Raw genomic sequence first — 27,985 nt, forward strand, 5'->3', positions numbered from 1 at the left:
TTTGATATCGTTTTATATTAAAACTCCCTATAATTTCCCAGTGTGTTTTGACATTTTCAATTATTTAACATTTTCCAGCCTATAAATCCTCTTGTCCACACTTCTATCACCTCAGCCAAAGGACATAGATGCATTATCACAAGTATCACTAATTATAATTCAGTAATTAATTAATGAGTTGTTCTTCTTATAATTTAATGCAAATCCATTTGTAGTGAGAATTTAAATGCAGGAAGTGCGGCAGGGTCATTTAATTTTTATTTTATGATGTTCCTATTTTGACTTCAGCAGCCATAAAAGTAAAAACTAACCTCCAGAGAACAGCAGATATGAACCAATTTGGTCTTATAAATCTGGAATATGTGTATTGAATATTACGGGATATGATTTTTATCTATCTATATTAATTTCCATTTCACTCTCTGGTCGTAAGAAGCCCTGTTATGTTAGGTTAAAACAGTAGGTGGCAGTAAAGCGGCATTACGTTACAATGTGAACCACGCACCGAGCCAAGGAAGAAGAGAACCGTCTTTCGTCCAATCAGAAGCTGCGTTGCTTCATCCGGGTGCGCATGCGCAGTGCGGCAAAGTGTTTCATGTGTTGTACGCGTCGTCTCCGGTGGAGGTCATAGACATCTGAGAGAAACCAAGGTAAGTTACGACACTCATGGAAATATATTCACATAGATTGTTAAGAAATCTTTGTATATCAACATTTACAAAGCGAACTGCACTTGTTATTTGCTAGTGTTGTCTGTTAGTAACGTTTTATCACGAGTGTCGAGAGGGGACATGCGTACCCGGCGTGCTATCTGCACTCGACCATAGACTGTAAAAAGAAGCACTCGACCGACACGAGCTTATTTTATGCAGTGTTAATGTGTCCCACGTGTTTTATAAGTTATATTTTAACGATCGTAAACTCTTGAGCTACTGACCTCTGTTAAATAAGACAGCCTGTCACCTGCCTGCGTGCACAGCCAGCTAGCTAGCCAGCGAGCTAATGCTAACTAACTACCTGACGTTAGCTCAGCCTTGGCAACACTCTGCTTCAAGGCCAAAGCCAACTGTTATTGGAAAGAAGGGGCTTAACCTGGTTTGACAAAGACCAAACGCACAGTGTAAACAGTGTAATGCTGTCTGAACCTCCTGTCTGACCCCCCACCTGCAGGTCGCTGTCATGGCCAAGCTGTTCGAGTCCATTGGGAAGTTGGGGCTGGCCCTCGCCGTCGGTGGAGGTGTTGTGAACTCCGCGCTGTTTAATGGTGAGTGCTGGTCACTAGGACACATTTATATACATCGATTCAGAGACCAGTTTATGACTTGAATTTTTTTTTAAGTGAAAGAAGCCTTCTCCAAATTCTTGAATGCAAAAAATTGCTGGAGATGAAACAAGATGCTCATTCATTCATTCATTCATTCATTCATTCATTCATTCATTCACAGAAATAGCTGACAAAAAGAGTGGAAAGATTCCAGGGAGAAATTGCTGATGTTAATCTAAATTAACTGACTATCTCTGGGGTTTTGGATTGTTTATGTTTTGTTTTATAGATAGGCACATTAATCTAAATTGATGATTATAATATAATAATTGCTGTTTGCAGCCTTTCTGATAGTAAACCAGTTATGTTTAATGGCCTCAGTGTTTTGTATAGGGTGTTCGTTTTGTGACTGCGGTCTGACATGTCCCACGTTTATTATGGTATCAAGCTCCATAGATTGTTATCTTGGGTTTGTCTGTTAAGGATTAAAACAGATGCGCTGCATTCACTGACTAAACTGCACCGTCTCTAAAATAGAAAGGAACAATAAAAATGTAATGTGTTAAATGTTAGCACACTGTAGCAAAACTTACATGTGCAAATAGTCAAAAGTAAATGTATGTTCAACACACGTGCAACATTAGGATAAAATAATGCTAATATATATTCTACACAGTTCTCCTCCATGAAACCTTTTCAAGCTATGATCTGCAAAACATGAATGCTGGCTACACAAACCTTTTGGCAGTGAGAATAACAATGATCCTTCTCTCCACAGTGGACGCCGGGCACCGGGCTGTGATATTCGACAGGTTCAGAGGAGTGCAGGACGCCGTGGTCGGTGAAGGGACCCACTTCCTCATTCCCTGGGTTCAGAAACCAATCATCTTTGATTGCCGCTCCCGTCCACGCAACGTGCCTGTGATCACAGGCAGTAAAGGTACATCAGTAAAGCACCAACCTGCTCTGTCCATCTTCTGCACATACATATCCATATATCTGTGGATTGCTTTTCTGCAGGCTAATGTTTTACACTATGAGTAACTGCTGAACCATCCACTCCACAGATCTGCAGAATGTAAACATCACATTGCGTATCCTTTTCCGGCCGGTGACCACCCAGCTGCCACGCATCTTCACCAGTATTGGTGAGGACTACGATGAGAGGGTGCTCCCGTCCATCACCACAGAGGTCTTAAAGGCTGTAGTGGTGAGTGTCTGGCAGAATAAGGAATAACAAACAAACCTATTAATGGTTTTTGTTGAGAATAAGCGATTGAGTGGAGTCACAATCTACTTTACAGGCTCGGTTTGACGCCGGAGAACTCATCACCCAGAGAGAGCTGGTGTCTCGGCAGGTCAGCGAGGACCTCACGGAAAGAGCCAACACCTTCGGCCTCATCTTGGATGATGTGTCACTGGTACGAAGCTGCTGAGGAATTCTACAATTATGTCTATTTTTATTATTATTATTATTATTATAACCTTTATTTAACCAGGTTTGTCCCATTGAGATCCAAGATCTCTTTTGCAAGAGAGACCTGGCCAAGAATGGCAGCACATAAGTTTCAACACATAGTCACATTAATCATAGACAAAGAAGAAACAAACAAATAGAATACAATGACAATTGAATTTTCAAAATGAGTTAAAAGAATTTACAAGATTAGTCAAACATTTGCACTCAAATAAAACATTTACACTCCCGAAGCCTGGATGTAATGGAATTTATCATGGACTTGAATACATTCAGAGATACAGACTTTGAGGAGTTTGAGCTCTGACTGCAAAATGTTCCATGTTCCATTTTATATCTCCGGGGAAACAAAAACAAAAAAAACAAATGTACTGTGTTCTTTCAGACGCACTTAACCTTTGGCAAGGAGTTCACTGAGGCTGTTGAGATGAAGCAGGTGGCCCAGCAGGAGGCAGAGAGGGCTCGTTTTGTCGTAGAAAAGGTATTTTCAACATAAATCCAAATACTACTGGTGCATTCAGAATTTATTATACAGTTTCTATTGTGCAAAAAATGCCGAATCGGTGTAATCTTCTTTTTATCCTGGTAGGCAGAGCAACAGAAGCAGGCCGCCATCATCTCAGCAGAGGGAGACTCTCAAGCTGCCTTACTCATCGCCAACTCCCTGATGGAGGCCGGCGACGGTCTGGTAGAGCTACGTAAGCTGGAGGCGGCCGAGGACATCGCCTTCCAGCTGTCCCGCTCCCGCAACATCACGTACCTGCCCTCGGGACAGGGCACGCTGCTCCAGTTGCCCCAGTGATGACATCTCACCCCACAGCCCCCACGCTCCACACCCCACTCATGCTGCCTCCAGCTGTGAAACGGGCCATGGAAGGAAGGGGTGGTTGGAGGATTCAATAAAGGACTCTCCCAACTTCACTCACACACATTCCTCCCACTCTTTCTCTAACCAACTCTGGACTGGGCTCTGCTGTCAGCAGCATGGGGGGAGACAAAGTGAGAGGTCTGAGATGGATGCATTTGTGAAGTCCAACCATGTGTAATGAAGTGGAGAGGGGTAAATCACCCCTTCCCCCCCCCTCTCTCTGTGGTAACATAAATATATTATAGTACTTTTTGTTTTGAGAAGAATTAACAATGCTGTTAATTCTTCAAAAGATTTGTCTTTACTACATTGTTTGAGAATGAGAGCACTGCATGTGTGGAGCGATTTTTACATCAAGAGGAAGAACGGCGTGATTCCAACGAAAGATAACGCTGCAGAAATTGTGAATAATATCATGTTGTTGCTGTTGTTCTGGAAAGTTTCATCAGATTGTATAAGAGTGTTCAGCCGGTAATGAAAGACTCTGTTTTGGATTCACGCTGTAGGACATGACCGATCTGGGATGATTTATTCATTCAAATCTAAGTCTCTGTCCTGACTTGCTAGATGGATAAGATTTCTGAAATGCATCTGTCTCTCTAGCAAATTGTCTCCACAGATGATATTCACCACCCACGGTCGATTGGAATGTGCCTGTTCAGAAAATAGAAAATGAAAATGATTCTTCATACTCTGCTGTTGTCGCTGTGTCTTTAGTTTGTGCGGAGACAGTGTAAGGCCCTGTGTTTCAGAAATGGCTCTACTTAACATTAAAGCTGTCTTTCTACCTCCCAGTCGTCACATTTGTGGTTCAGCGTCTCTCACCACGTGTAATCCTAACGCTCCACCACATGAGGGTGCTTCAGAATCGAATCTCCTTTTGTGACTGAAATAGAAGAGCAGCAGTCGGTCGTCCCGTTTCACTGCTGCTTCTCTAACAACTGCTCCGATCTGATGTTTGAGAAATGGATTAAAGTTCATCTGTCACTTGAAGCTTCGTTGGCAGAGTAAAAGTTTAAGTTTGGTAAATGGCAGACTGAGCTTTAAAAGTGTTTCTGTTCGTTCCCAAACTAAACTAAAATTAGGTCAATGAAACTCAGTCTTAAGATTAATGACTACACATAAGATCAGATGTCTTATATCCGACACTAATTAAAACCATGTCTCCTGCATTGTCATGGATAGTAATCTTTTATTTATCTTTAATTTGGTCAATTTCCTAAACGTCTCCCCAAAAACAATGAGCGGAAATGAACCAAATCATTTCCTGGGGATGAATGTTGTGAGTGACAATCAAAATACCTTTAATATTTAAACTAACATGGTATTTTATGGGTTTGTCTGTCTGTTCAGGGATTCGGGCAGAACAAAAAAGAGAAGGTCAGAAAATAATAAACATTTATATCCCACAGTTGGCCACTGACTATACTAACCTCCAGTGTTGATAGTACAGTATTAGTTAAATAATAGATTATATGATTGCCAAAAAAAAAAGGTTTAACAATTCTGATACTGATTGATTGTTTTAGTCTATTTTTAACCCAAAATTGCCAAAACTGACAGGTGCCAGCTTCTAAAATATGAATACTTGACACTGACAGATAGAAAAGTTTTTTGACTATGTTGTAACAGGATTTCAGACAATCCTGATATGACTGCCAATTTATAAAATGAGCAATCTGTTTATTTTTTTTAAAGAAGGTAATGTCATAGTTATATTAATAACAAAAAATGTTTGATTGCATTATGATTATCTGTGTGGCATTGAATCACACAGGGGAAAACATGAATAAAACTCATCTTTAAAGCAGAAGTAAGCGATCCGGTCGTTTTGGCTAACCTCCTGTCAGCAGATGGAGTTAGCAGTCCCCGCCCTCGTCCCTACGGTCACCACATTCACTCGCATCCCTTGGCTGCACACACAGAGAGGACCGCCCCTTTATGCCGTTCTCTCTCCTCATTGGATAAAGGTTGTAGGATACAAGTAAAGTTTTCTCCTCGGCTTACAGCAGAGCAGAGTGTCTGACAGACCCGTGTTTCAGGCCAAACACTCTATAGAAGTGATTGCCGTCGGAAGATATAACTATTTAAGACTTATATTAACACAAACATTCTGCTTACTTCTGCTTTAATGAATTCAGTGTAAACTTCAACAGTGAAGTTGCTCATACTAAATTTTGGCACAGGCCTGACTTGAGGATAAAAACCCCAGTCAGATGGACTGGACGGTAAATACCTGTCAACTCACAAAAAATTAATAAAGTTTAGTCAAAAACACAGGACATCAAATCAAACCCATGTTAACAAAGTAAGTAAGAGCTGATTATAAGAACAGAATAATTTAATTAGACTTTCAGGAATTTCCTTTGAGGAGGGAGATAAGCTAAGCGCTCCTCAGGGTCTGCTCATTATTATTTAATCAATCAGTGATTTCAGCCCGGAGACGTGCGCGCGCACCGTGTCTGGTTTGGATGTGGAGAGCCAGACACGCGCCTTTCTAGTGCCCAGACACAGACAGACAGCGGCCTGGATCTGGATGCCTGGGATGAGCGCGGGAGCTTGAGCCGGGGCCACGTAGCGGCCGGCGCGGGCTGAGAGAGGAGGACGCACCGGCGCAGGTACCTCCGCAGCCCAGTACAGCGCAACATTATAACATTTGTTTTTCTTTTCTTTTTGCACAGAAAACAAAACACAAAAAAGAAGACCACTGGCATCTATCTATAAATAAATAAATGCACATCGAGAGGGGGGCGAGCGAGCAAGAAGTGCGCGTGCAAAAAAAAAAAAAAAAAACCCAGAATCTGTGCAACTCTGATTGCACGAGCGCAAGAAGAGGGAGGTCGCTCGCTCGCTCTTGACGGAGGTAAGGTAACCGACCGACCGACCGACAACAAAAAAATGTTGCTAGATAACTTAAAAAATAAATCTGTGCACCGACGTGTGTGTGTGTGTGTGTGTGTGTGACAACCCGGGAGCAGCACACACCGGGAAGCTACGGTAGCCGTTGGTTGGCCGCGAAGCAACGGTAAAGAGATGTCCGTTAGTGTCCGTTAGTAGTGTTAGCAGCAACGGCAGCAGTGACTTTGTGACAGTGTCGAGTTGAGTGGGTTTGTCAGAGACGTTAACGGCGGCGGCAGCAGCAGCGGGTCGGTCTGGGGGTTTCTTCTGTCTGTGAGGGGAGGGAAAGCGTCTCTTCTCCGGTTCTTTTTGTACCCGACACGGTAGATACGGTGATAACGGCGCCGTGACATCGGCTTTTTCATCCCGCTTCATGTGAGTCCCCGTCGCTGTCACACTTCCCCTTTAACGTGCGCTATCGACATTAATGCTAAAAAAAAAAAAATTTAACCGACGTTAATGCTACGCTGTGCTAGCTTCGATGCTAACTAACTAACTAGCCCCCCTCTCTTAATCTGAGGGCGGTTTTGGGAGGTTTGGAAAAAAAAGTGAAAGTCCTGTATGTTGTCAACTCGTGCATGTTAGTGCAGCTTCTACATGGTAATATGCTCGTTATTCAGCGTGAGTATCTCCCCCCAAAAAACTGCACTAAAATATGTAGCTAATGGCTGCACCTTGAGCTAATGTAGCCAAGTTAGCTTGTCATGTGTGTGTATGTGTTTGCAGGTTTGTACCTATGGAGGGTTGCTACTTGCTACTGCTAGCTAGCTAAGTAGCCTAAGTTGGACAGGCCCTGCACAGTGTTGGAGCTGTTCACTGTACAATCAATAGTTACCTTTTTGTTGCCTTTAACCCTTTCTTGGCTTCGTCTCACAAGCTGCAACTTACGCTAAAAAGTACACAAACGCTTTTAAAAAGCAGCATGTAGCTGCCTGCTCCGTGTTTTTTGGTGTGTATATTCCCACAATAATAAGTATAGTGTTGGTTTTCGCGCTATCTTATGTGACGGCTGTGGCTGGAGACTTGTTAGACCCAGTCCTTCTGTCTGTAATGCACTCATTCTTCAGTGTTGTTGTGGTATAGTTTGAATGAGCTGGAGGCATGTTGGACATTTCCATCTGATCTGTCCCTTTTCTTTTCTTTTAAATGCATGTATTGCACATCTCTGGACTCTGCCAGGTTTTGTAGTGTTTCTCTGTGTGGGGATGAGAATGAAGAAAACCATGAAGCGGGAGAGCTTTAGATGTCTGAGATAGTAATAATAACCCTCCCTGCTCCTCTATCTCGGACCAAAAACATTAGGCACTGCTCTATGACCTGATTATGGGCTTGAGGGCCAAATATCTACAGAGGCAACGGGGAGCACCCCTGCAGTGCACCACACAGTGAGCTGGTTAAGGTCTTATGAGTTTGGACAGAGTGAGGAATGTGAACCCTCTCACGGTCCGCTACAAGCTGCAAAGGGGGAAAGCTCATTAAAGTCTAGACTTGAGAGGGAGCGATGGATTTAAGGAGCAGTGCTGCATAATGAGAGGTAAACGTGACACATTTTGACTGCCTCGGATGTCTCATCTGCTTCACTGTCACAGTTCAGCCATACTCGCAGCTCGCAAACACTCAAACCATTTAATGCTCTCTTTGGTTCAAAGTGTCGGATAGTGCCTTTTGCAGTTACGCTCCCATCCTGTGTCATTCAAGTCTTAAGCCCACAGTAGCATCTATCCGGTATAAAACCGGCTTTGTGGCTTACCCTATATGAAACGAGTTTTGGTTTCTCATCACGCCTCGGAGACGTAAACAAGACAGCTTTAAATTAGTTATTGTTGACTAAACTTTGCTTTCTGGGTAAGTTTTGCTGAACATTTAATGCTTTGGATTACTGAAATGGGCTGTCAGGGAGACGTGCTTTGATGCACTTTCTGTTTTTTTGCATCAGGGTGCAGAGGTCAGTTTTTTCGTTATTATTATAAACAATTTAAACTAAAGCAAACCCAAATGATCATCACTCCAATAGGTTTGACCTCTCCAATCTGACAAGGTGATCGTGTTGACTAATTACCAGTGATATTGAAGTCTGCGTTCTGCTTGGTTCCCACATCAAAGGGTTTTACTATTTCACTATGACTGAAAGTCTCAAAATGACTCATAGTTGATGATGATAAGCAAGGGGGAAGATTTTAACTCGGTACGGGTTGCAAAAGGCACTTGCTGATTTGCACATGTGTTTTTTGATCGTTTTCAGCAGCAAATTTAGTACTTTTTTTAATCAACTTTGTGCTTTGATTGGAAAACGAGATGCATTCCTCTGTTGTTCATCTTTTCAACCCCTTATAAACATTTTATTTCAAACATGCACAAGTTTAAAACAGAGTGGAGTGGAAGCAGCTGATTTGCGTTTTTTAAAGTCAAGTTTTTTTCTCATGCAATTTATATTCCTCTGTCATCCAGAAGCAGGATAATCTATTAGGGCTTTGTGTCTAAGACAGCCATGTGAGTTGAGTTGCTCTGTCAGTGCAGAGCCTGCCCTCCCTCTGTGGTCTTAATGCTCTCAGAGCTGCTGTCCAATTCTCAGAAAGGATCAGAGTCAGCATGCACAGGAAGACAGGTGTGTCTTGTGTGTGTGTGTCTGTGTGTGGATAGTCAAATTCTGCATAAACGGCTTCCACTTGTGCTTGCGAAACTGGCAAACAGATTGATGTATGTCTGGCTTTAATACAAAAACTAGCAAACGTAATTAAGTGCCATTCGCATCTGCGTCCGTTATTGCATGCTCTTTTCTTTCATTTTATTTAAGTCTGCTGAAATGAAATGACGAGACGAACAAAAATAAAAACAATTTAGGATTCACCAGCAGCTGCACAGAATGAAGTAACTGATTGTGAATCAGTTTGACCACCAGAATTGAAGTTTTCAGATTGGTTGTTGTTGAGATACAAACAGCGTTTTAAGGAATGGATCAATGAACAAAGAACGATGTTAGAGAGTAGAAACACTTTAAGTCTCGCTTTTTTCCCCTCAGATTTCAAAAATAGATCCGTCAGTTTGAATTATTCCTGTTTCATTACAGGTTATTCAGAGCAGGTGCAGCCGCTGTTCAGTTTAGTAATAGGAAGGAAGAAAGAACAAGAGAGTAACGGATTAGTTTTGTTGTGGCTTCACCGAAAATAGGTGATTGTGGTTAATATTTATTGTTAAGAAATGATCTGGGTTATCGTAGTATGTTACGTACAGCCCCCTCCTTCGCACACACTCCTTTTTTTTTTATCTCGCAGGCAAAACCTTCATGTTTATCATGACTGTGTAAATTAAATATTAGAACAAAGTAGTCCCCATATGGGTTGGGTGAGGCCGGGAGTGTTTGAATATGAAAGTCCCCAGTGGACGATTCAATTTTACTTCTAAACGATGGAGTTAAAAGAAATAAAGCATGAGATGTTTGTGGAGCCACAGGACAGGAGAGCATAATGTTAATTCCAAGAGAGGAAATGCTTTTTCTTTTTTGTTTTTCACGTTTTGCTTCGAGACGTTTTGTAGTGAACCAACCGCCCTGGTGCACACTCATTATGGGGAGCAGGGCGTGAGGTTGTTTAAGGTCGTCAAACTGTCAGTGTGTGAGAGAGAGAGAGAGAGTGAGGGGGAGACACCCCGACATATCATGCACGAAAAGGTCACGATGAACAAACAAACTAACGAGGTTACAAGACGATAGATTTGTTTGTTTCTGCGCTTTCGTTTTCATCTTTAACGTGTGTAAACATGTTGATATTATCGTAAGCTCCAAATGGTGCAGTGCCCCAGCTTCATTGAAAGGTTGAAATACAGTTTCCTGTGGTTGTATTTGCAATACAAGCTCCTGAGCTGTGGTTACACTATGCTCTCCAACAGTCAATGACAGAGGCGTGTGCACACCAGTAAGTGTTGTTTAAAACTAAAGACAATCTAGTTTTTTAATCACTGCTTTGCCTTTGAGTTCACTGTTAGGATGCACCATGATTGCATCTTTGTTTACACACAGTTCAGCGCAGTGCAGTTTATATTGTGGATATCAACCAGTTTTGCTCTGATGCTCATATAAAACGTTTTTATCTGATCATATTCAAGAAAATATCGTACATCTTTTACGCAGTGGTGAGTAAGTAAGTAGCGCCTTTTGTTTCTGTCGTTGTTAATTTCATCGTGAGGTGTTTCACTTGTGGTCTGGAAATATTTAGACTGCTCATTTTTCTGAAGGCGAATCCTCTTCACATTCATTTGTAAAAAGGCTGTGGTTTCAACTCCTACTCACAACACTGAAACATTTGTGGGTAAATGTGGTGCTCGGCGCTGAAAACTTCACAGTACGGTTCTAGTTTCAGTTCACAGAGGCAGAGGAAAGAAACCCCTTTTCTTTTCTAATCTCATATTTCTTTCATATCTCACAGGTAATGCGCTGTAAATGGCTCTTCAAGCGAGACACAGAAGTCCTTACAGCAGTTCCATGTCGGGCATTCAGCTCGTCTTCACCTGCTCTGCAATTTGAGGACGCCGGCGCCCTGCAGAGCAGCAGCGGCCTACGGAGAAACTGAACCCGGAGCCTGGCTACACTTCATCAAACTGCAGAGGAGTTTAGCTTCAAATGTTCAGCATCAAAGACGCTGCCGCTTTGATTTTCCAAGTCGGCATATGAAACTAAACTTGGAGCGGATTGTATGTCTTTCCACCTGCATTTCCTACCGTGGACAGTATGGACGCTCTCTTTGAATCCGGTTGACTGTCTCTCACCTGATCCCCTCCTTCCTGTCTCCTCAGCAGAAGGAAGGCGGGGGGTTGGTGTGGCACCCCCTGCCCCTCCTTGTAGATCACGCTAGTCTAACAGCAGTAACTCTTCTCCGTTTCCTTGTGGCCCTACCAGCTCCATCCCTCTACCACCATCACCACCATCCCCCCTCCTCTCCCCTCTTCATGAAATCCTGCCAGAGCCTCAAGGAAGAGGTTTCCGTCCCTTGCCTTGGCGGGATGTCACAGGAGGAAGGACGCAGGGCGCCAGTGTCCCAGTCCTATTTTCATTCCCCCAACCCAGATCTGGACCTGACGGGCAAGCTGTACAAGAGGGAGGCCGGCGGCAAGCCTTATTCTGTGTTAGTGGACAATAAAATGGCGGCCAAGGCGGCGGCCATGGCGGATCAGAACATTGGTCAGTTGCCCACGCAGCATGCGACTTCTCAGCAGTATTTCAGAGAGGGAGGAGCGGGACAGGAGGCGGGGATGCCGGGCTCCCAGGCCGGCAACAACGGCACCTCCGACGACACCGAGGACGACGACGACGACGAGGAAGAAGAGGGCGAGGAGGAGGAGGAGGAGGACGAAGATGAGGGTTTCAAGCGTGAGCAGATCATCGTCGAGGTGAACCTGAACAACCAGACTCTCCACGTGTCCAAGGGCGACAACAAAACTGGAACCGCGGTGGACGACTCCGAGAGAGCCGGCAGCGACGAGGAGGAGGAAGAGGAAGAAGAGGAGGAGGAGGAGGAGGAAGAAGAAGAGGAGGAGGAGGAGGAGGAAAGCCCCGATGAAGAGGAAGAGGAGGAAGAAGACGAAGAAGAAGAGATTGAAAGCCGAAGAACAAGGTCAAAGAGGGCGCGTCAGGGTGCGAGCAGCTCCGCCGCGCCCAGCCAGCCGCGCAGGAAGAGCCTCCGAACGGCTCTGAGCACCACCGCCGCCGCCGGAATGACCACCAGGGGGCGGCGGAAGCGCATGGAGCCCCCGAAGCGCCGGTCGGGCAGGTCCGCGCCGTCGTCCGCCGGCTGCACGACGGCGGGAGGAGGGAAGGCGGAGGCGGAGGAGAAGGAGATGCTGGCCTGTGAGAAGTGCCCTCGGGTGTTCAACACGCGCTGGTACCTGGAGAAGCACATGAATGTCACACACAGGCGGATGCAGATTTGCGACAAGTGCGGCAAAAAGTTTGTCCTGGAGAGTGAGCTGGCCTTACACCAGCAGACCGACTGCGAGAAGAACATCCAGGTAAAGTAAACCCTATAATTACTCCTGCAGATGTTATTCTTAGCAGTAGATGTTTAGATACGTTAGGACATTTGGATAAATAATTCAGTCCCTGCTACTTAGACTAATTGGGTGTTTTCGTGCATCGAGCCGATGTGCAAGTGGGTTATTTTATGGCCACACAGAACCGAGAGTACAGTCAACACTTGAAACAAAGCTGATTTCCTGTTGTGATATAAGGTGTGAGGTGAAGCTCGTTCTGTTTTAAATGCTTTACACCCTCTGAAACTGACAACATGTAGGGAGCCGTTGACTCATCTGCTTCCCAGACAATGCAGAAAGATCTGATTCTGTGGATAAAGTTGTTTGGCCTTGTTTTTTTTACCGTGTCACCTACTCTATGTAGCACGCCGCAGCGGCTTCGTGCCCGGGTCAAACGCATTCACACCTACTGGAAATACTGAATGTGGTGCTGGGGTGGAGCGTGCGGGAGGCAGGATAGAAATGTCATCAGCACACCTACTCACTCTGTGAATCCTCTGAACAATGCACAACGCTATTCACATCACTTTGTACTTTGCACTTGGGAACTTCTGGGGTTAAGTTCATTTATTGTCTCGTGGTCCAGTGTTTCCCCCTGGCATTTTTGGTTTGGATGCACCTGAAGATGCATATAAACTAAGAAGGGGTGAAAAAGATGAGTAAACAGAAAAAAATTGTGATTTGAACATGTAAATGAGGCATCGTGTAGGCTACTCTGAGAAGAACATAAAGAGAAGAGACGACATTTGCTTAGGATAAAAAAAGCACATTTAGTATTGACTGTGTTTCCTATCATTGTAAGGCAACAAGGCAAGAATGGCTGGAGTGTATGAAACTTAAAATGAACTCAAAACTGGTGTAGTGGGGAGCAGTAGCTGGTGGGCAAAAACAAAACTCATTTTTAAAGGGATACTTCACCCAAAATCAATAAATCACCAATCATCTACTCACCGTCATGCCAAGGAAGGGTTTGGAGAACTTTCAGAGTCATCAAAATGCTTTTAGAGTTCCAGGGGGGGTCCGGCTGGCAACGGATTTTCATATAATGGTGGCGGATAGAGTTCACTTTTGAATCGTCCAAAACACTATGAAACATCCAGATACTTCCATACTGCTCGTCTGTACTGACCCAAGTGTCCTGAAGCCGCCACATGAAAAAGTTGTTGGAAAAAATGTGATCTCTGTTTTTATCCTTGTTGTAGCAGCAGCTCCCAGTGGCTGTGCGAGATTTGCTTCGAGATGTTCTTCCGTGTGTTTACATCAAACATCCAATGGTTTACAACGACCAACGAACATCTCGCAGCAAATCTCGCGCATGTGCACAAACATCAACAGAGCCACTGGGAGCTACTGCTACAACAAGGCTAAAAACAGAGATCACATACATTTTTTCCAAACAACTTTTCCACGTGACAGCTTCAGGACACTTGGGTCAGTACAGGCGAGCAGTATTGAGGTATCTGGATGTTTCATAGTGTGTGTTTTGGACAATTCAAAAGTGAGCTCTATCCGCCGCCATTATATGAAAATAGCAAAGAAGAGGAGAAATGCATTGTAATGAATGTAGTCTCATGAAACAATATATGATATGATAGCAATGCATTAGACGCATGTTATAGGTCCTTTAGATCAAAATAAACATTAAGCTAAATAATGATTTTTTTAAATCTACAACTTGAATTGCCTGGTGGAGTTCCCAGTACACTGTAGGGGAAACACTGTGGGCCATCTGATGCGATTTGCCTTCTTGCATTCAGCTCCTCTTGATGAGTTCAGGGTTGCAGTTGCAGTGCACGTGCGAAAAACACGCTACAGAAATCATCTGCTGCCATTGAGGAGGTTTCAGAGATGTGGCCTCAATTTGGTTTCACTTCTCTACAACTGAAACAAGGTGATTCTGCATGTTAACACCCAGGGGTAATGTGTTTTGAATAGCTTAATTTAACCTCCTGTTTTGCTGAGTTTGTTCTGCATCTTTAGTTGTGAAGAAAAAAAACAAAACCCCAGCTGGTTAAACCCATTGAACCTTTTAAAGTTTTCTAATAATGAGTTGAGCTTCATGAAGATGAAAATATCACTCAACAACACTTGAATAAAATTCTGTGCATTTAACCCTCAGCGAAGTCAAATTCACTCTCACACTGACTTCTGAGTGTGGCATTAATTAATGCAGTGGCCATAATAAAAGATTAGATAACCCCAATCTGATCGGAATCTATTATATTTAATTCATCGCGTGTGCGTTCACAGTGCAAATATCAAGTGGTTTGTTAATTTTCAGGTTGAAAGTGTATCCTTAAGATGAAAGATAAAAGTGAAACCAATCAGAGAAGAACCAGTTACTGCAGAACAGTTTCTATCCTTAGATTTGACTGGTGAAACAGGTCTGTGGCAGCTGAGCAGCTTCAGGGTTCATTTCTGCCACTGGAAGCTTGACATGCTCACCGCCGTTCACCCCGGTGCTTCACCAGTCAGTGCTGTGAGGAGGAAAAGAGAAACTCTGTTGGGAGAGAAATCATATGATATCTTGGCCAACGTTTGCTGGAAGGCATGTGGGAGATTTTAAAATTTGGGAGAAGTCGTTTTCTTTGATCTGATGAGACCACAATCAACTTTGTTGGCCGTCATATAAACTCTTTTTGTTGTGTTTTTTTGCATATTGGTAGCAGCATGAGTTTTGTAGGGATGCTTCTTCTTTTGCAGAAGGCCCTGCAGTCTGCGAGATAACAGCCTTCACAGACTTGGCTTTATTCTCCAGCAAGACGGCAAATCCAAACATGAGGCCAAAGATAGACAGGAGGAGCGTCTCCAAAACAGCAACGCCGGAGTTGTGTGTTTGTGCACTTCTGCAAAGAAAGACTGAGAAAAATACAAAATCTGAGAACAGATTGATCTACAATGGACTCAACGTCAGTAATTGTTTCCAAAGATGTCTAAATTGAATTTTAATTTCAAAAGGCAGCAGATACCTTTTGTTTTACTTTTAGACCAAATTTGAAATTCAAACTCTCTTTCTTTTGACTAGTGTCAAATTACATCCACTGTCCTCCAGTCTCACAGAACAGCCTCACAAGTGTTGTAGTCTGTATAACGTCATAAAACAAACAAAAAAAAGCCTTAGAGGGTGTTAAAAAGGCTTAAATTTAATTTACAAAGTCCCAGCTCCAGAGCAAACACTTAAAAAGTCTAATAAATGTGACTAAATCCATCTGGGCCTTATTGTCCCTGCAGGTTTCCCCTCATCCTCTGACCACCTTTTTTTTTAAATTTCACCTGGAATCACCTCAAAAAGCCAAATTTGCTTTGATTAAATCCAAATATTTTAATTTTTTGTGCTTCCTTAACAGCATGTGAACTGTTTGTCCTATTGGCTGTCATCAGACGACAGACATCCAGAGGGATTTCAGGAAATTGAATCCATGTTGGATTTCCTCCAGTAGAGGGCGCTGTAGTATAAAGGAAACAGTTTAAGTAAAATAGGAAGCCTGTAAAGACCCTTAGGTTTTGTTGCTCATCATACCTGTCAGCACAACAATAAGTTTAATCTGTTTTTTTTTCCTTCTTTCTTTCTCTGTTTATTCTTCAGTGTGTCTCCTGCAACAAGTCCTTCAAGAAGCTGTGGTCACTGCACGAGCACATCAAGATTGTGCACGGCTATGCAGAGAAGAAGTTCTCATGTGAAATCTGTGAGAAGAAGTTCTACACTATGGCTCATGTCCGTAAGCACATGGTTGGTAAGTTGGGAGCCTTTTATTCCACATCTCCTGGTGTTCCTCTTCACCTAAACATCCCACAGTGGGACCGAGAGCCGCCACTCAGCTCTCGGTTCAGTACAATAAAGCACTAAATTAAATCTCATTTTAAATAATCTCTATTTCCATTTTGTATTTTGTGTCTTTTTATGTATTTTTTGCAAGACCGCTAGATTAATTTTCTTTAATTGTCCATGAATAGTGTCAAAGCTGAAGATATTTTGTTAATTAGAGAGTAATCGGTGTGAGGATATGCGTCAGTGCTGTTTCTCTTCTCTTTCTTCCAAACCCAGCCCACACCAAGGACATGCCGTTCACCTGTGAGACATGTGGGAAGTCGTTCAAACGCAGCATGTCTTTAAAAGTTCACTCGCTGCAGCACTCTGGAGAGAAGCCCTTCCGTTGTGAGGTAAAATGCACACACACACACACACACACACACACACACACACACACACACACACACACACACACACACACACACACACACACACACACACACAAACATGGTCGTCCTGCTCACACATGACACCCCCCTGTATTCAGATTAACACAGATTTAAACTCACAACAGTCATCAAAAAAAAAGATGTGACACATCTGTGACTGGTTGTTATCAGTTATTTCTGCCTTTTGCTCTCATTTGATTTTTTTTTTTAAATCTGTTTTATAACATAAGGCCAGGGACACACACACAAAATAAACATTTGTGCTCGTTTCATACAGCTGCAGGACAGGATTACCTCACCTTAGACATGAGCTAAAAACTTTTCTTTCTTTTTTTCTTTTGCTGAGCCAAAACAGCTGAAACAGCATTCAGGCGGTTTGTTGTGCTGTATGCAAATTGTCCTACAGTAGGAGAGTGTGTGTGTGTGTGTGTGTGCACAGATGCATTAGTGTCACACTCTGCTACACAGTTTAAATATAGCACCAGGTTTCAAAGTAGGGCTGCAGAAATTAGCCAAGATATTACACAAAAAAATTGCAAGACTGGCCAGCAAGTGCCACATCCAAATCACAGGAGCTGGTTTTGTTTGATAAAAATGTCAAATATGTCACAACAGTGAGATGCATTGGCCTGCAAATCATATTAGATGTCAGTGAACACTGTTTAAACACAAAAGAAGTACTATTCCAATTTAAAAAGAATAATCTGTGATAGCTCCATTTAATTGTCAGGTAGAGACTTTGGTCCGAGGCCCTAGCCACACAAAAACGTGTTAATATATATGCACAGAGTTTTTACTTCACTAAATATTCCCGTCCGCACAAGTTTGGGTATTAAAATATCTATGTCCACACACAAATAGGCATAAACGCTGTCATAGAACATGTCATAACCCCGCTGACCAAAGCGAGAGTGGTGAGAGAGAGGAAATAGCAAATTGGTTACTATAGTAACCTAACAAATAGCTGTGGTGCGACGTGACAAATATAGATCGTCTCTGGTAAGTATCCGTTTATCTTGTCCACACATCAAAATAAATACAGGTTTTTAAAAAATCTTGTTTTTTTGTGTACGGACCCCCCAAACCGGATGGAAAAAGCAGCGTTTATCAAAAAAAAACGTGTAGAGTTGAATGTGACTTGCTTGTCTTGTTCACGCTTCCCTTTTTTTTTTTTTTTTTTCTTGTCCTCACACCCCCTTTCACATGCCACTGCTGATGAAATATGTGTTTCCCCGTAAAGGTCACTCACATAACATAGAAGATGTATGACTCAGCTGTGGACCATGACAGTTCACAGCCAGACACACTGCGTTTTCTAAGTAGCCCAAATTCCACACTTCAGTGAGGAATTTGTTAGGACTTAATTAACTCGTCTGCTCAAACCTGCTCATGTTAGAAAAATAAAATAAAATAAAAAATACATATAATTGAATAAACTTAATTAATCCCGAAGGTATTGTAATGTACACATTCATTTGAAACAACACGACAATAAATAGACAGAATAAATAGATAGACAGATAGACAGTACCTTTTTAAAAATACATCTTAAAAAAAATGCTTTCTAATACTGATACTGATGGTTAAAAAGATGTATAAAAATAAAGTGCATAAAATACGTGCAACTACCTTACACTAGTGAGTTGTGCAGCCTGATTGCCCTGGCGATGATGTGTATAATGTTGATATTCTGGAGTGATTCACATTCATTGGATATCGTTTTATCATGAAAACACACGCCTGAGCGTCAGCGCCGTTCCCTCCTTTTTCCTGTGTGTGACATTTTTATTTTGAAAGAGTGACTGGCCGCCTTTAAGCGGAGAAACTGAAGGTTACAGTTTTGGTGAATTTTGCCCTTGTTTGCCTGAAGCCATTAGTCTGAGCAGATGTTGCCGTGTGGTTTTTATGAATAACCTAAAATAGTCTCTCTCTTTTTTTTATATATATATATATTATTCAGTCGGTGTCTCTGGGAGTCGTCCTCCTCTACTGTATTTCTGTTAGTTCACACACAGAGCACAGCTTAAGTCAAACCCATGTCAAATATTAGCAAACCACACAAACACAGCGTTCACCAATTAACAGGAGAGTTTCTATATAAAAGTAGAACTAAATGTGTTCTCTGTGTTTTTTTTTTTTTGTGTCACATTTGTGCACCAGGGTTTCCACGTTTCTGTTTCTGCTCGGCGGACTTGGGAACAGTTGATAATTGTAACCCTGTCCTGACTCATTAATTCAGGGGGAAGGTGACAGATGGGGTGTGTTGACTCCCACCCGAGGCCCCGTCCAACCACTTGAATCGAGCATGTGTGCATGGGTGGAGCCGCTCTAATTAAATGTTTCAAGTCCTCCTCCTACATTGGAACATGTCATTATATGCTTATTTAGGGGGTGTGTGTAATGTATAGACCGTCTTTCTCTTCGGTGGTCTTACACAGCAGAGCCATATGAAACCTGCTCTGCTTTTTTCTTTCTTTTCTTTTCCCCTTTTTACATTTATTTATTCAGATTGTGCAGGAAAACACCTGACCAGGAAAGCCTCATAATTCAAATACACAGTGCGGTCACACGCACTCAAATAATCAGGGTGTTATTATTAGCTTGCTTCAGTAACCACAGTTTTTTTTATGTATACACGTTTCCTCATATGCAAAAGATTCAAATCCAGTCTGACTGAAACTGACTCAACTCTTTTAAATGCAAATAAAAGTTTTCACACTTTAACTCTTTCGCGACCACACTAATTCCTCAGCACATCCGCTCAGGACCACATGTTTTTGGCTATTTGTTTACCTTTTATCTCACGTCGAACCGAACTCTGTACGTCACCTAGAAACAAACGGTCTTCACGTGATTGAAGAGTGACTTTACAACGTGCTCCACGAAAAAACGGCGAGTTTTTCCGCCGTTTCGTTCGTGAGGACGAAGTAGAAGAAGAGAGCTGGGTTTCTCCAAAAACGGAGCTCCCGCTCTAGTTTCAGAGAAAAACGCACTTTTGTGTCAAGTGGCAATCTGCTCATTTTACCGCTACTCTGCAGTGTGGCATGTCTCCCAAATCATTTCTACGGCTAAATAAATATATTTGTAGGCATATCTGGGGGGTGTGGCAGCCTGGAGAGCAGCGGTGCAGCGGTGTGGGTCTCTGGCCGCAGCGCAGCAGCTCCGGAACACTGCTGTGTGACTGGCCGGCGATGAGCGCTCTGGGGCGGGGGCGGCCGGTCACAGCCCCCGCTGCAGAGCGCCCGCTCTGCTGCACAGCGCCGTGAAAACAGCCGTGATAACGGGCTTTCAGATCCGAGTCTCCAAACCATAAACGTTTGTAACAGCACCGGTAAAAGTCGCCACATTTGTCGTCGGTCGCTTTTGTCAAAAGAGGGTTTGGAAAGTCGCCAGATTCAGCGAGAAAGTTGCAACACTGTAGCCGACAGCCGCACAGCGCTGCACGCTGTCCCCACAGCAGCATTCAAGGAGAACGATTACTCAAACAAAACCAAGATCACACAGTTTATAAAAAATATTATGTTTTGATTTTAGTTTAAAACAGTTTTACATATCAGAGGACTACCATATTCACACACAGGGTACCTCAGAGTGTCTATTATCGTAATCTGTAAAAAAACAGTTTTGACGAGTTTGCTCGTCAATGGTCGTGAACGTTCGGCAGGCTGTGACGAGTTAACTCGTCAATGGTCGCGAAAGAGTTAAGCTAACCCATCAGGACATGCTGTTGTTGTGCATGTTATGTATTTGTGTATGTGTGTGTGTATCGAGCTGTCATGTGACAGCCGTGTACACACTGTTAACTGTTAATATAACCATGTGTACTCAAAGGAAACAAGACGATACTATTTGAGTGTTTTTGTGCGCTGACCTGGTTTGTGCACGTTCACGTTTATCTGAATGTCTCCTGTTGTTGTTGTCTCTGTCTCCGCTGCAGAACTGTGACGAGCGCTTCCAGTACAAGTACCAGCTGCGCTCGCACATGAGCATTCACATCGGACACAAGCAGTTCATGTGCCAGTGGTGCGGCAAAGACTTCAACATGAAACAGTATTTTGACGAGCACATGAAAACACACACAGGTGAGAACAGAAGCGACAGGTGTGTTGTTTGCGTATGTGTCAGCTGTTAATCATCCTCTGTACTTTTTGTGTCATTGTCATCGGTTTGTAGTTCTGCTTGTTCCTCAGAAACATCTTGAGGAACTTGTTTTGTTTTTTTTTAAAAAGAGAGCATCTAATCTGTTTTTTAACCCGAGGCCTCGTACAGTTAAAGCAGTTCAGGCTGCAGAAGCTTTTCCACATGCGCGAAAAAAACATTGATTTTAAATTGAGTTCATGAGAAACAAGAAGTTTGTGTTCTAGAGATGAGCCGGTGCATATTCTCATTTGCCCAGGTCATAGTATTTCAAAGGAGGTTAAATCGAAAGCAACTGGTCCAGTTGCTTTCGATTTAACCTCCTTTGAAATGTTCTAGAGATGGTCGTTTCCACCAATCAGTGAGTAATACAACTTAATACAACAGGATTCATTCGGCTCACAACCCAACAAGTGGTTGGTGGTAGTTTTTCAATATTCATCCTTGGGAATGGAATTTCTTGTGTTAAAAGTTACACAGCCACACAACTTTCCATCCAGGCTAAAAGAGAGCAGGACAACAGGAAGTTGGGGGGGGGATTAAACACAACTTGCTAGAAAAATGTTTCACAAAGTGTTGGCTTTATAGCAGCTAAAATCGGAAAAATACTATTTTAGAGAGAGAGGGAGATGTCTCGCCTCTCTGGCGTTGTCAGTGTTCTCTTCCATCTTTGCACATCTCCTTTCCAACATCTATTTTAATATGACTCAGTGGCGGTGAGACGGTAACTCACAGCAAACAGCAGAGTGGCTCTGATCCAAGAGAAAAATGATGGTTCATAGAAAGCAGTTTAGTTCGGCAGGCAGAATAAAAGACATGAAAACAGAAAAAGGACATAACGTAGGTCCCTTTTTCATTTAAAAAACAAAGCCTACATTTCTTTTAAGTTGTTTATCAGATGTGTTTCTTATTCCGTCTCTAATCTCAGTTCAGATAGTTTTGCATTCTCTGAAATGTTTAGACATGAAAACAACGTGTTCTTGAGAAGTGTCAGTCAGCCAGCCAGCCAGCTCGTCTCCTCGTCCTCCCTAAAAAAAGGAAAGACACGGGACGGAGCCAACACAAACATTATAGTGGTAAGAGCAGGGAGACGTTGCCCGGTTGTTGTAATGTAATGAGAGGGACCGTTCACATCAAAGAGCAGCCTTTGCATATATTGCGGCTCATAATGACTACCCAGCCGTGCTGTACTCCAGCCCTCTGATTTTCTGTCCCTGCTGCTTTTGCTATTTCCAAAACCAAATGTGGCGCTGCAGCCCAAACGTCCTTCACTGCTTTTTTTATTTTTTTATTTTTTTTCCCAAGCCGTGCCTGTCGTGGGTGGACACACCGCTCTCCATTGGCCCCCTCACGGTTATATTTGTGATGTGTAATTACACTACCCTCTCTTCTGCCTGCCACTGCAGCAGGAGGAGGCACACCCAGCCCTGCCCTGTAATAGGCAGCGCACATGTTGAACACCCAAAGTTTGGTTCACTGACTCGCACACACACACACACACAGATTCTTTCCCGAAAATCTCGATGAGCGAGTGAGTGAAATGTTACAGTTACAGGAGACTGGCACATTAGCTGTCACCTTTTGATATTCAGTTGGGTTTCGGAGGGGCTTCACACATAACACGCCAGAATAAGGCACACAGAGAGCACTCGAGCGGCCTGTTAATAGATGGCTGTGTGGGTGGTAGCAGGCACATTCAGTGGCTCCATGGAGGGAGGTTAATGAGAGCGGCATTCCTACTGAGCTGCTGTTCACTTTCACATCTCCTCTCCTCAAAGTGTGAATGGTAATGGCTTCCTGCGGAGTGGGTGGGTTGACAGCAAAGAGTCTCAATTCAAGATGGCAACTTATTTGCATTTTTAAAAGAGAGGACGGCTGCTCTCTCTCTGTGGAGGGAGGAAAAATAGAAGGGGTGAGATGGGGGGGGGGTAGTTAACTTTTTTTTTTGTCATTTGAGAAGACTTAATGAGATGATAATTGTTCTTTTTTTTTTACTGAAATCATCTGTGGGTATGCTGCTCACATTACAACGGTTTCATTTTTTTTTTAAATGCTTCTGTTTTGCCTCCAGTCAACACGACTCAAGAGTTTAAAAGCACTGAAAACGAGAGACGTTCAGAAACGCTGCCGGGCCCGTTTCAGTTTTAAAAACTAAACGTTGTAGTCGGGGCAGACAAAATTGGAGTCTCATCTTGCCGCTATTACCACCACTGGTGAATACAGTATAGATAATGAAAACATGATGAGGCTCAACTCATTCTTCTATGGGAAAAATGTACAACTAACAGCAATTCCGGCATACAAGGCAGAAAAAAGAGAAATTAGATCCAGAAAGAAATGAGAACAATAGGAAGAAGTATAAGGTGAGATATGGTGAGTTTTTACCACAGTGAAAATATGATCTCTGAAACTGTAGGGGGAGCACTGTGGAGAAAAAAAAGCGCCCAAAACAGCAAAAAAGCGACTTGCATAGTTCCCCAAAATTTGACAGCAACTCCAGCATAAAAGGTAGGAAGAGAGAAGAGAAAGAAATTAATAAATGGAACAGAAAAAGAAATGAGAACAATAAGAAAAAGTATAAAGCTATAGTGAGAATATGAGTTAAAAGGGAAAACGGAGACTATGTGCATAATATACAGAAACTTCCATAAGAATAACTGTCCAGTTAAATTCAGAATTTTAATCCTTTAGTCAAAGTCAAAGTCAGCTTTATTGTCAATTCCACAGTATGTACGGGACATAAGAGAATCGAAATTGTGTTACTCTCAGACCCTTTAATCCTTTAATCAATTTTTTTTTGCAAATCTATCAACTGTAGATAACATGTTTCTTCTTCCTGTCGACACTGGCTCACACATGCCCAGAGGACAATGATTTATTGACTTATTGATTGCTCAGGTATGTTGCCTGTGTTTACAGAGGTCATCTGGATAAAGATCAGCTTCATTTGGAAACGTTTCACAGCATGATAGACCTGGGACGATCAGTGATCAAATCGTGTATTGGCGATTTGCTGGATATGAAGGCGATTTTGAAGAAGAAAAAAAAGGAAAATAGATAGAAAATAGAAGAGGTGTTTCTGGAGGAGATACATGACTGTCAAAGACGCCCCATTTACAAACAGACCTACAATCCACTTTCTCTCTCCTCAGCCGCAGGGTGTCGGCGCATCTCTTTGATCTGAACGGACACAGCCCGTTTGCTCACGCTTCGGGGTCGTTCACTAGAGTAACTGCAAATAAATATTGTTTTAATGTATTGAAATGTTCACAGCAGGTTCAAAGTTAAAGGGATAGATCAACATTTTGGCAAATTGGCCCATTGCCATAATCCCTATAGGTTTAGGAGTAGGTTTGTTACCTTAATTTGTCGGTGCAAGCTATTTTTAGAATCGCAGAGCCGTGAGCTGCTCAGAGCTACGCTACGGAGGCTCATGGGATTTCTTGGTTTCTCTCATCCAACTCATCAAATACACAATCCAACAACTCCACAACGCTCTGGTGGACAAGTTGTGACCTGCACATTCACCACGCTATGAGATAATAACACAACGTTACCAGACAGAGTTGTTTTAGAGGTAAATTCATGCAAAACCGCTGATGTGCGTTGCCTTCAGGGGCAGTTTTTTGGCAAGCAGTCTCTGCATTTACCTTCGAGAACAAGTCCGTAAAACAACATCCCACCCCCCCTTTCATTGTGTATTGGCAATCTAGAGCATGGATTATCCACAATATGAAATTTAGAGGCAATCGCACAACCCGACAGCATGATCACAGTTGTGTGGACGTAGCTGAAGGACTTGCCACTGATGCATCACATTTTCTCTGTGAACTGACTCACTTCCTGTCTCCCCTCCATGCATCCCTCTCTGTCTCTCTCTCTGTCTCTGTCTCTGTGTCTGTGCAGGAGAGAAGCCTTTCATCTGTGAGATCTGTGGAAAGAGCTTCACCAGCCGGCCCAACATGAAGCGCCACCGCCGCACGCACACGGGGGAGAAGCCGTACCCGTGCGAGGTGTGCGGGCAGCGCTTCCGCTTCTCCAACATGCTCAAAGCGCACAAGGAGAAGTGTTTCCGGGTCACCAGCCCCGTCGTCCTGCAGACCAGCGGCCCCCCCGTGCCTGTCCGCATCTTTGCCAACACCTTCTCCTCCTCTTCCTCCTCCTCCTCCTCCACCGCCTCCGGCCCCGGCCCCTCGGCGGCCGTCGCCCCGGCCACCACCTCGGCGTCGCTGGGGGGGCACATGGCTCCGCGAGGCCCCGTGGGACACGCCTTCTCCCACGTGCAGCTCCACTCGACCCCGTCTCACCACCACCCCCAGCAGCAGCAGCAGCAGCAGCAGCAGCACCTCTCCAACGCCCCGCCTCACCCCCACCACCTGGCCGTGCCCCCCGTCTCCCACCTGCCCCCGCCCCCCGCCCTTTTTAAGAGCGAGCCCCTGAACCACTGCGGGCACGAAGACAGCAGCAGCTACCTGCACCACATGGCCCCTCCCCCCGACAAGGGCCCCGGAGCCCCCCAGCACCACTGAGCTCCTCCCGGCCCACACACACACACACCGAACCGCCTTGTTCCTCTTCTTCACATCGTCCTGCCTCAGTCTCTCAGTTCAAAGGCCCTGAGTTCAAGGGTTCTCCTCTAACAGACTCACACAAGTCAAGCTAAACACACGCACACACATGTACACAATGTGTGTGTGTGCATGTGTGTGTGAAAGACTCAGACTGAAACACCCTCAGTGCACACGTTATTTAAGTAAGAGCCCGACTTAAAAAGCAACTGACAAAGAATTTACAACGAACGTCTAGGATTTATTATTTTTGTTTTCTTGAACATTTTCTTGGGAAATCAACACAAAAATGAGTTCTCTCTTTCTTTCTTTCTCTCTCTCTTTCTTTCTCTCTGTCTCTCTCTGTACATTGACGGGCGTAAGACAAAGTATCTCCCTCTCTTCATAAGCTGCTGAAGTCAACGTTATGTATTACCTGGGCTACATGGATCATCAGTGTCATTGAACTGAACTTTTTACTTCTATATGTCAAGTTGACTTGCGGTTGCACAGCGGTCCGGACGTTTATGTTTTTTTCTTGTTTCTTTGTTTTTTTTGCTTTCTTCCTGTGCAGGTCCTCCCCATAGCAATACGTACTCAGCCTCTCCTCTGCATGGTAGTGCAGAGCCTCAGGCCCCACAGAAACGTGTAATGAATGTTGTAACTGGTTCTACCCGAGTCTCTCTCTCTCTCTCTGAACCGAGGCCACGGTCGACAAGCCGAGGTTTTTTTTTCCTTCTCCGTCAGAGGGACAACAGCAGTAGTGCAAGATGCAGTGCCATAGGTTACAGTAAGAAGGGGGGAGGGGAGGGGAGGGGAGGGTAGGGTTTTTTTTGTAAAAGGACATTGGAAAAAAAAAAAGTTTTGTAAATGGTTAGTTGAGTCTAGACATAGTCTGAGATTCATATGGTTAAATGGTGCTTTCCATTCCAGTACATGAGATATTTCTTAATTTTGTTTTTTCTTTTTTTCCATTTTATTTTCAGAAGTGTAATATTGCAGATTAACAATGTGTTGTTGTGTCATATAGAACATGTCTTGCCGGCCTGGCTTTTCTACAAAAGAGGGTTGTTTGAGGTTTGACTATTTTGTGAACAAGAAAAAAAAAAAAAAAACTCAACTTTATGCAGGACATGCCCTGGGCACACGCAGAACTCACAACTCAACTCAACTCAACTCAAGCACACAAACACACAGACAGAGACACACAACAGACAACAACGACCACACGGTCACTGATTTCCTCCCTGTGTGATCAGTGTAAACCTCAGCTTTTTTGTTTTTTTTATTTTTTCTCTCAGCACTGTTGGTTGGTCAACAGATGCTTTTTTTTAGATAGCAAGATGACTGTCAAATACTGCCACTGTGAGGGGCCCGACACGTGGCCCCATCAGGATCTTTACCCCACCTCCCTTCGCTGCTGTCGAAACGATACGGGTTACCATGTTAAAGGTCATTTGACACACACAAACACACACAGAGACACACACACACACACAAACACACACACAGTATCACCGTTATATAAAACACCTGGGACCTTTTTCATCACAGGTCTTAACAGACAATTATGCATATTCCTCTCAGTCTATATTCCACGGTTTGATGTGGGGCGTTCTGGTTTCTGTTTCCTCTCCTCTCTTCGACGTACTGACATTACTTTGATCCACACAGGCAAAGGCGTCTAAAACCTGATGAATGTTGCCTACGCAGAATGATGGCTGCTGAGTCATTCGTGTTTTTGTTCTGTTTTTTTTTTAAATGTTCTGATAATTTGCTCAGTTTTAAGCTAATGAATGGCTCCATAGTGTAGATATAAATATATAAATATACTGTTGTTAGCACATGTTAGGAAACGTCAGGATGAAATCCAGTGGTCACACAGTTCTTGTATAGATATAGATCTATCGATTGATCAATTAACGCGTAAAAGTCGGCGTAAGAAAGTACATCTGTCAGCGTGAGAGCCAGCGTGTGTGTGTGGATGTTTGTTTTTCAGATGGGTCGGTTTGGTTGCAACTAGGGAGCTCACGATTACTTGTTTTCACAATTAAATCGCGGTATTAAACACCACAATTAATTAATCGTAAAGATTCCTAAATACCATTTACTTTCCAAAAATATGATGTTGGAACCGTATTGGCAGATGTGCGGCAAAGTAAAGGTGAATGCTCAGATACTGGTCCATTTAGCTAACGTAACATTGAATTGGTAGGAATTTAAATGTTGAGTGTCATTTATAGTTTTAAAGAAAACAAAACAAAAAACGATTAATAATAGATGACAATTTATGACCTGAATATTTCAGACATTTCCTCTGGGGGGATTAATAATTGTTCCTATATTAATAGATACTTTAAATATTTTGTGTAAACATATGAGTAATGTAATTATATTTTACACATTCATAGTGTTGTGAAATTAATTAATGCATAATAATTGCGATAGTCGTAATACCGTGATTATTTCTCTGACAATAATCGTGTCAAGAAAATTTACAATTGTGACATCCCTAGTTGTAACTGCTTCAACCAACCAAGTCGATATGGTTTTGTGTGTGTGTGTGTGTGTTG

At 43.2% G+C, this 27,985-nt stretch overlaps 2 protein-coding genes across 6 annotated transcripts; both read left to right on the plus strand.

The window, feature by feature from the left end:
• The first annotated feature begins 531 nt into the window (after positions 1–531).
• phb (prohibitin) lies at positions 532–4,403 on the plus strand. The gene is made up of 7 exons (XM_083977412.1): positions 532–650; positions 1,171–1,264; positions 2,043–2,204; positions 2,332–2,474; positions 2,569–2,685; positions 3,127–3,222; positions 3,331–4,403. The coding sequence occupies exons 2-7, from the start codon at positions 1,180–1,182 to the stop codon at positions 3,541–3,543; spliced, it is 816 nt and encodes a 271-aa protein (XP_083833538.1). The 5' UTR covers positions 532–650; positions 1,171–1,179; the 3' UTR covers positions 3,544–4,403.
• Positions 4,404–6,166: 1,763 nt separating this feature from the next.
• On the plus strand, positions 6,167–27,438 carry znf652 (zinc finger protein 652). 5 transcript variants are annotated; one of them, XM_083976680.1, is made up of 6 exons: positions 6,167–6,227; positions 10,929–12,507; positions 16,115–16,262; positions 16,574–16,689; positions 20,666–20,810; positions 24,772–27,438. In XM_083976680.1, the coding sequence occupies exons 2-6, from the start codon at positions 11,449–11,451 to the stop codon at positions 25,392–25,394; spliced, it is 2,091 nt and encodes a 696-aa protein (XP_083832806.1). In that variant the 5' UTR covers positions 6,167–6,227; positions 10,929–11,448; the 3' UTR covers positions 25,395–27,438. The 5 variants fall into 5 exon arrangements, with proteins under 5 accessions (XP_083832806.1, XP_083832807.1, XP_083832803.1 ...); XM_083976681.1 differs by lacking the exon at positions 6,167–6,227 and adding an exon at positions 6,444–6,472; XM_083976677.1 differs by lacking the exon at positions 6,167–6,227 and adding an exon at positions 6,495–6,634.
• The last annotated feature ends 547 nt before the right edge of the window (positions 27,439–27,985 follow it).

The sequence above is a fragment of the Trachurus trachurus genome (assembly GCF_905171665.1).
Source record: "Trachurus trachurus genome assembly, chromosome: 8".
NCBI classification, from domain to species: domain Eukaryota; kingdom Metazoa; phylum Chordata; class Actinopteri; order Carangiformes; family Carangidae; genus Trachurus; species Trachurus trachurus.

Bases quoted from the DNA above. Each gene is read 5' to 3' on its own strand.
- znf652 (XM_083976680.1), top strand. From the start codon at position 11,449: ATGAAATCCTGCCAGAGCCTCAAGGAAGAGGTTTCCGTCCCTTGCCTT. The intron at 16,263-16,573 runs GTAAGTTGGGAG...TTCCAAACCCAG, and splicing joins TGTCCGTAAGCACATGGTTG to CCCACACCAAGGACATGCCG. The intron at 16,690-20,665 runs GTAAAATGCACA...TCTCCGCTGCAG, and splicing joins AGAAGCCCTTCCGTTGTGAG to AACTGTGACGAGCGCTTCCA.
- phb (XM_083977412.1), top strand. From the start codon at position 1,180: ATGGCCAAGCTGTTCGAGTCCATTGGGAAGTTGGGGCTGGCCCTCGCC. The intron at 2,475-2,568 runs GTGAGTGTCTGG...TCTACTTTACAG, and splicing joins AGGTCTTAAAGGCTGTAGTG to GCTCGGTTTGACGCCGGAGA. The intron at 2,686-3,126 runs GTACGAAGCTGC...GTGTTCTTTCAG, and splicing joins TCTTGGATGATGTGTCACTG to ACGCACTTAACCTTTGGCAA.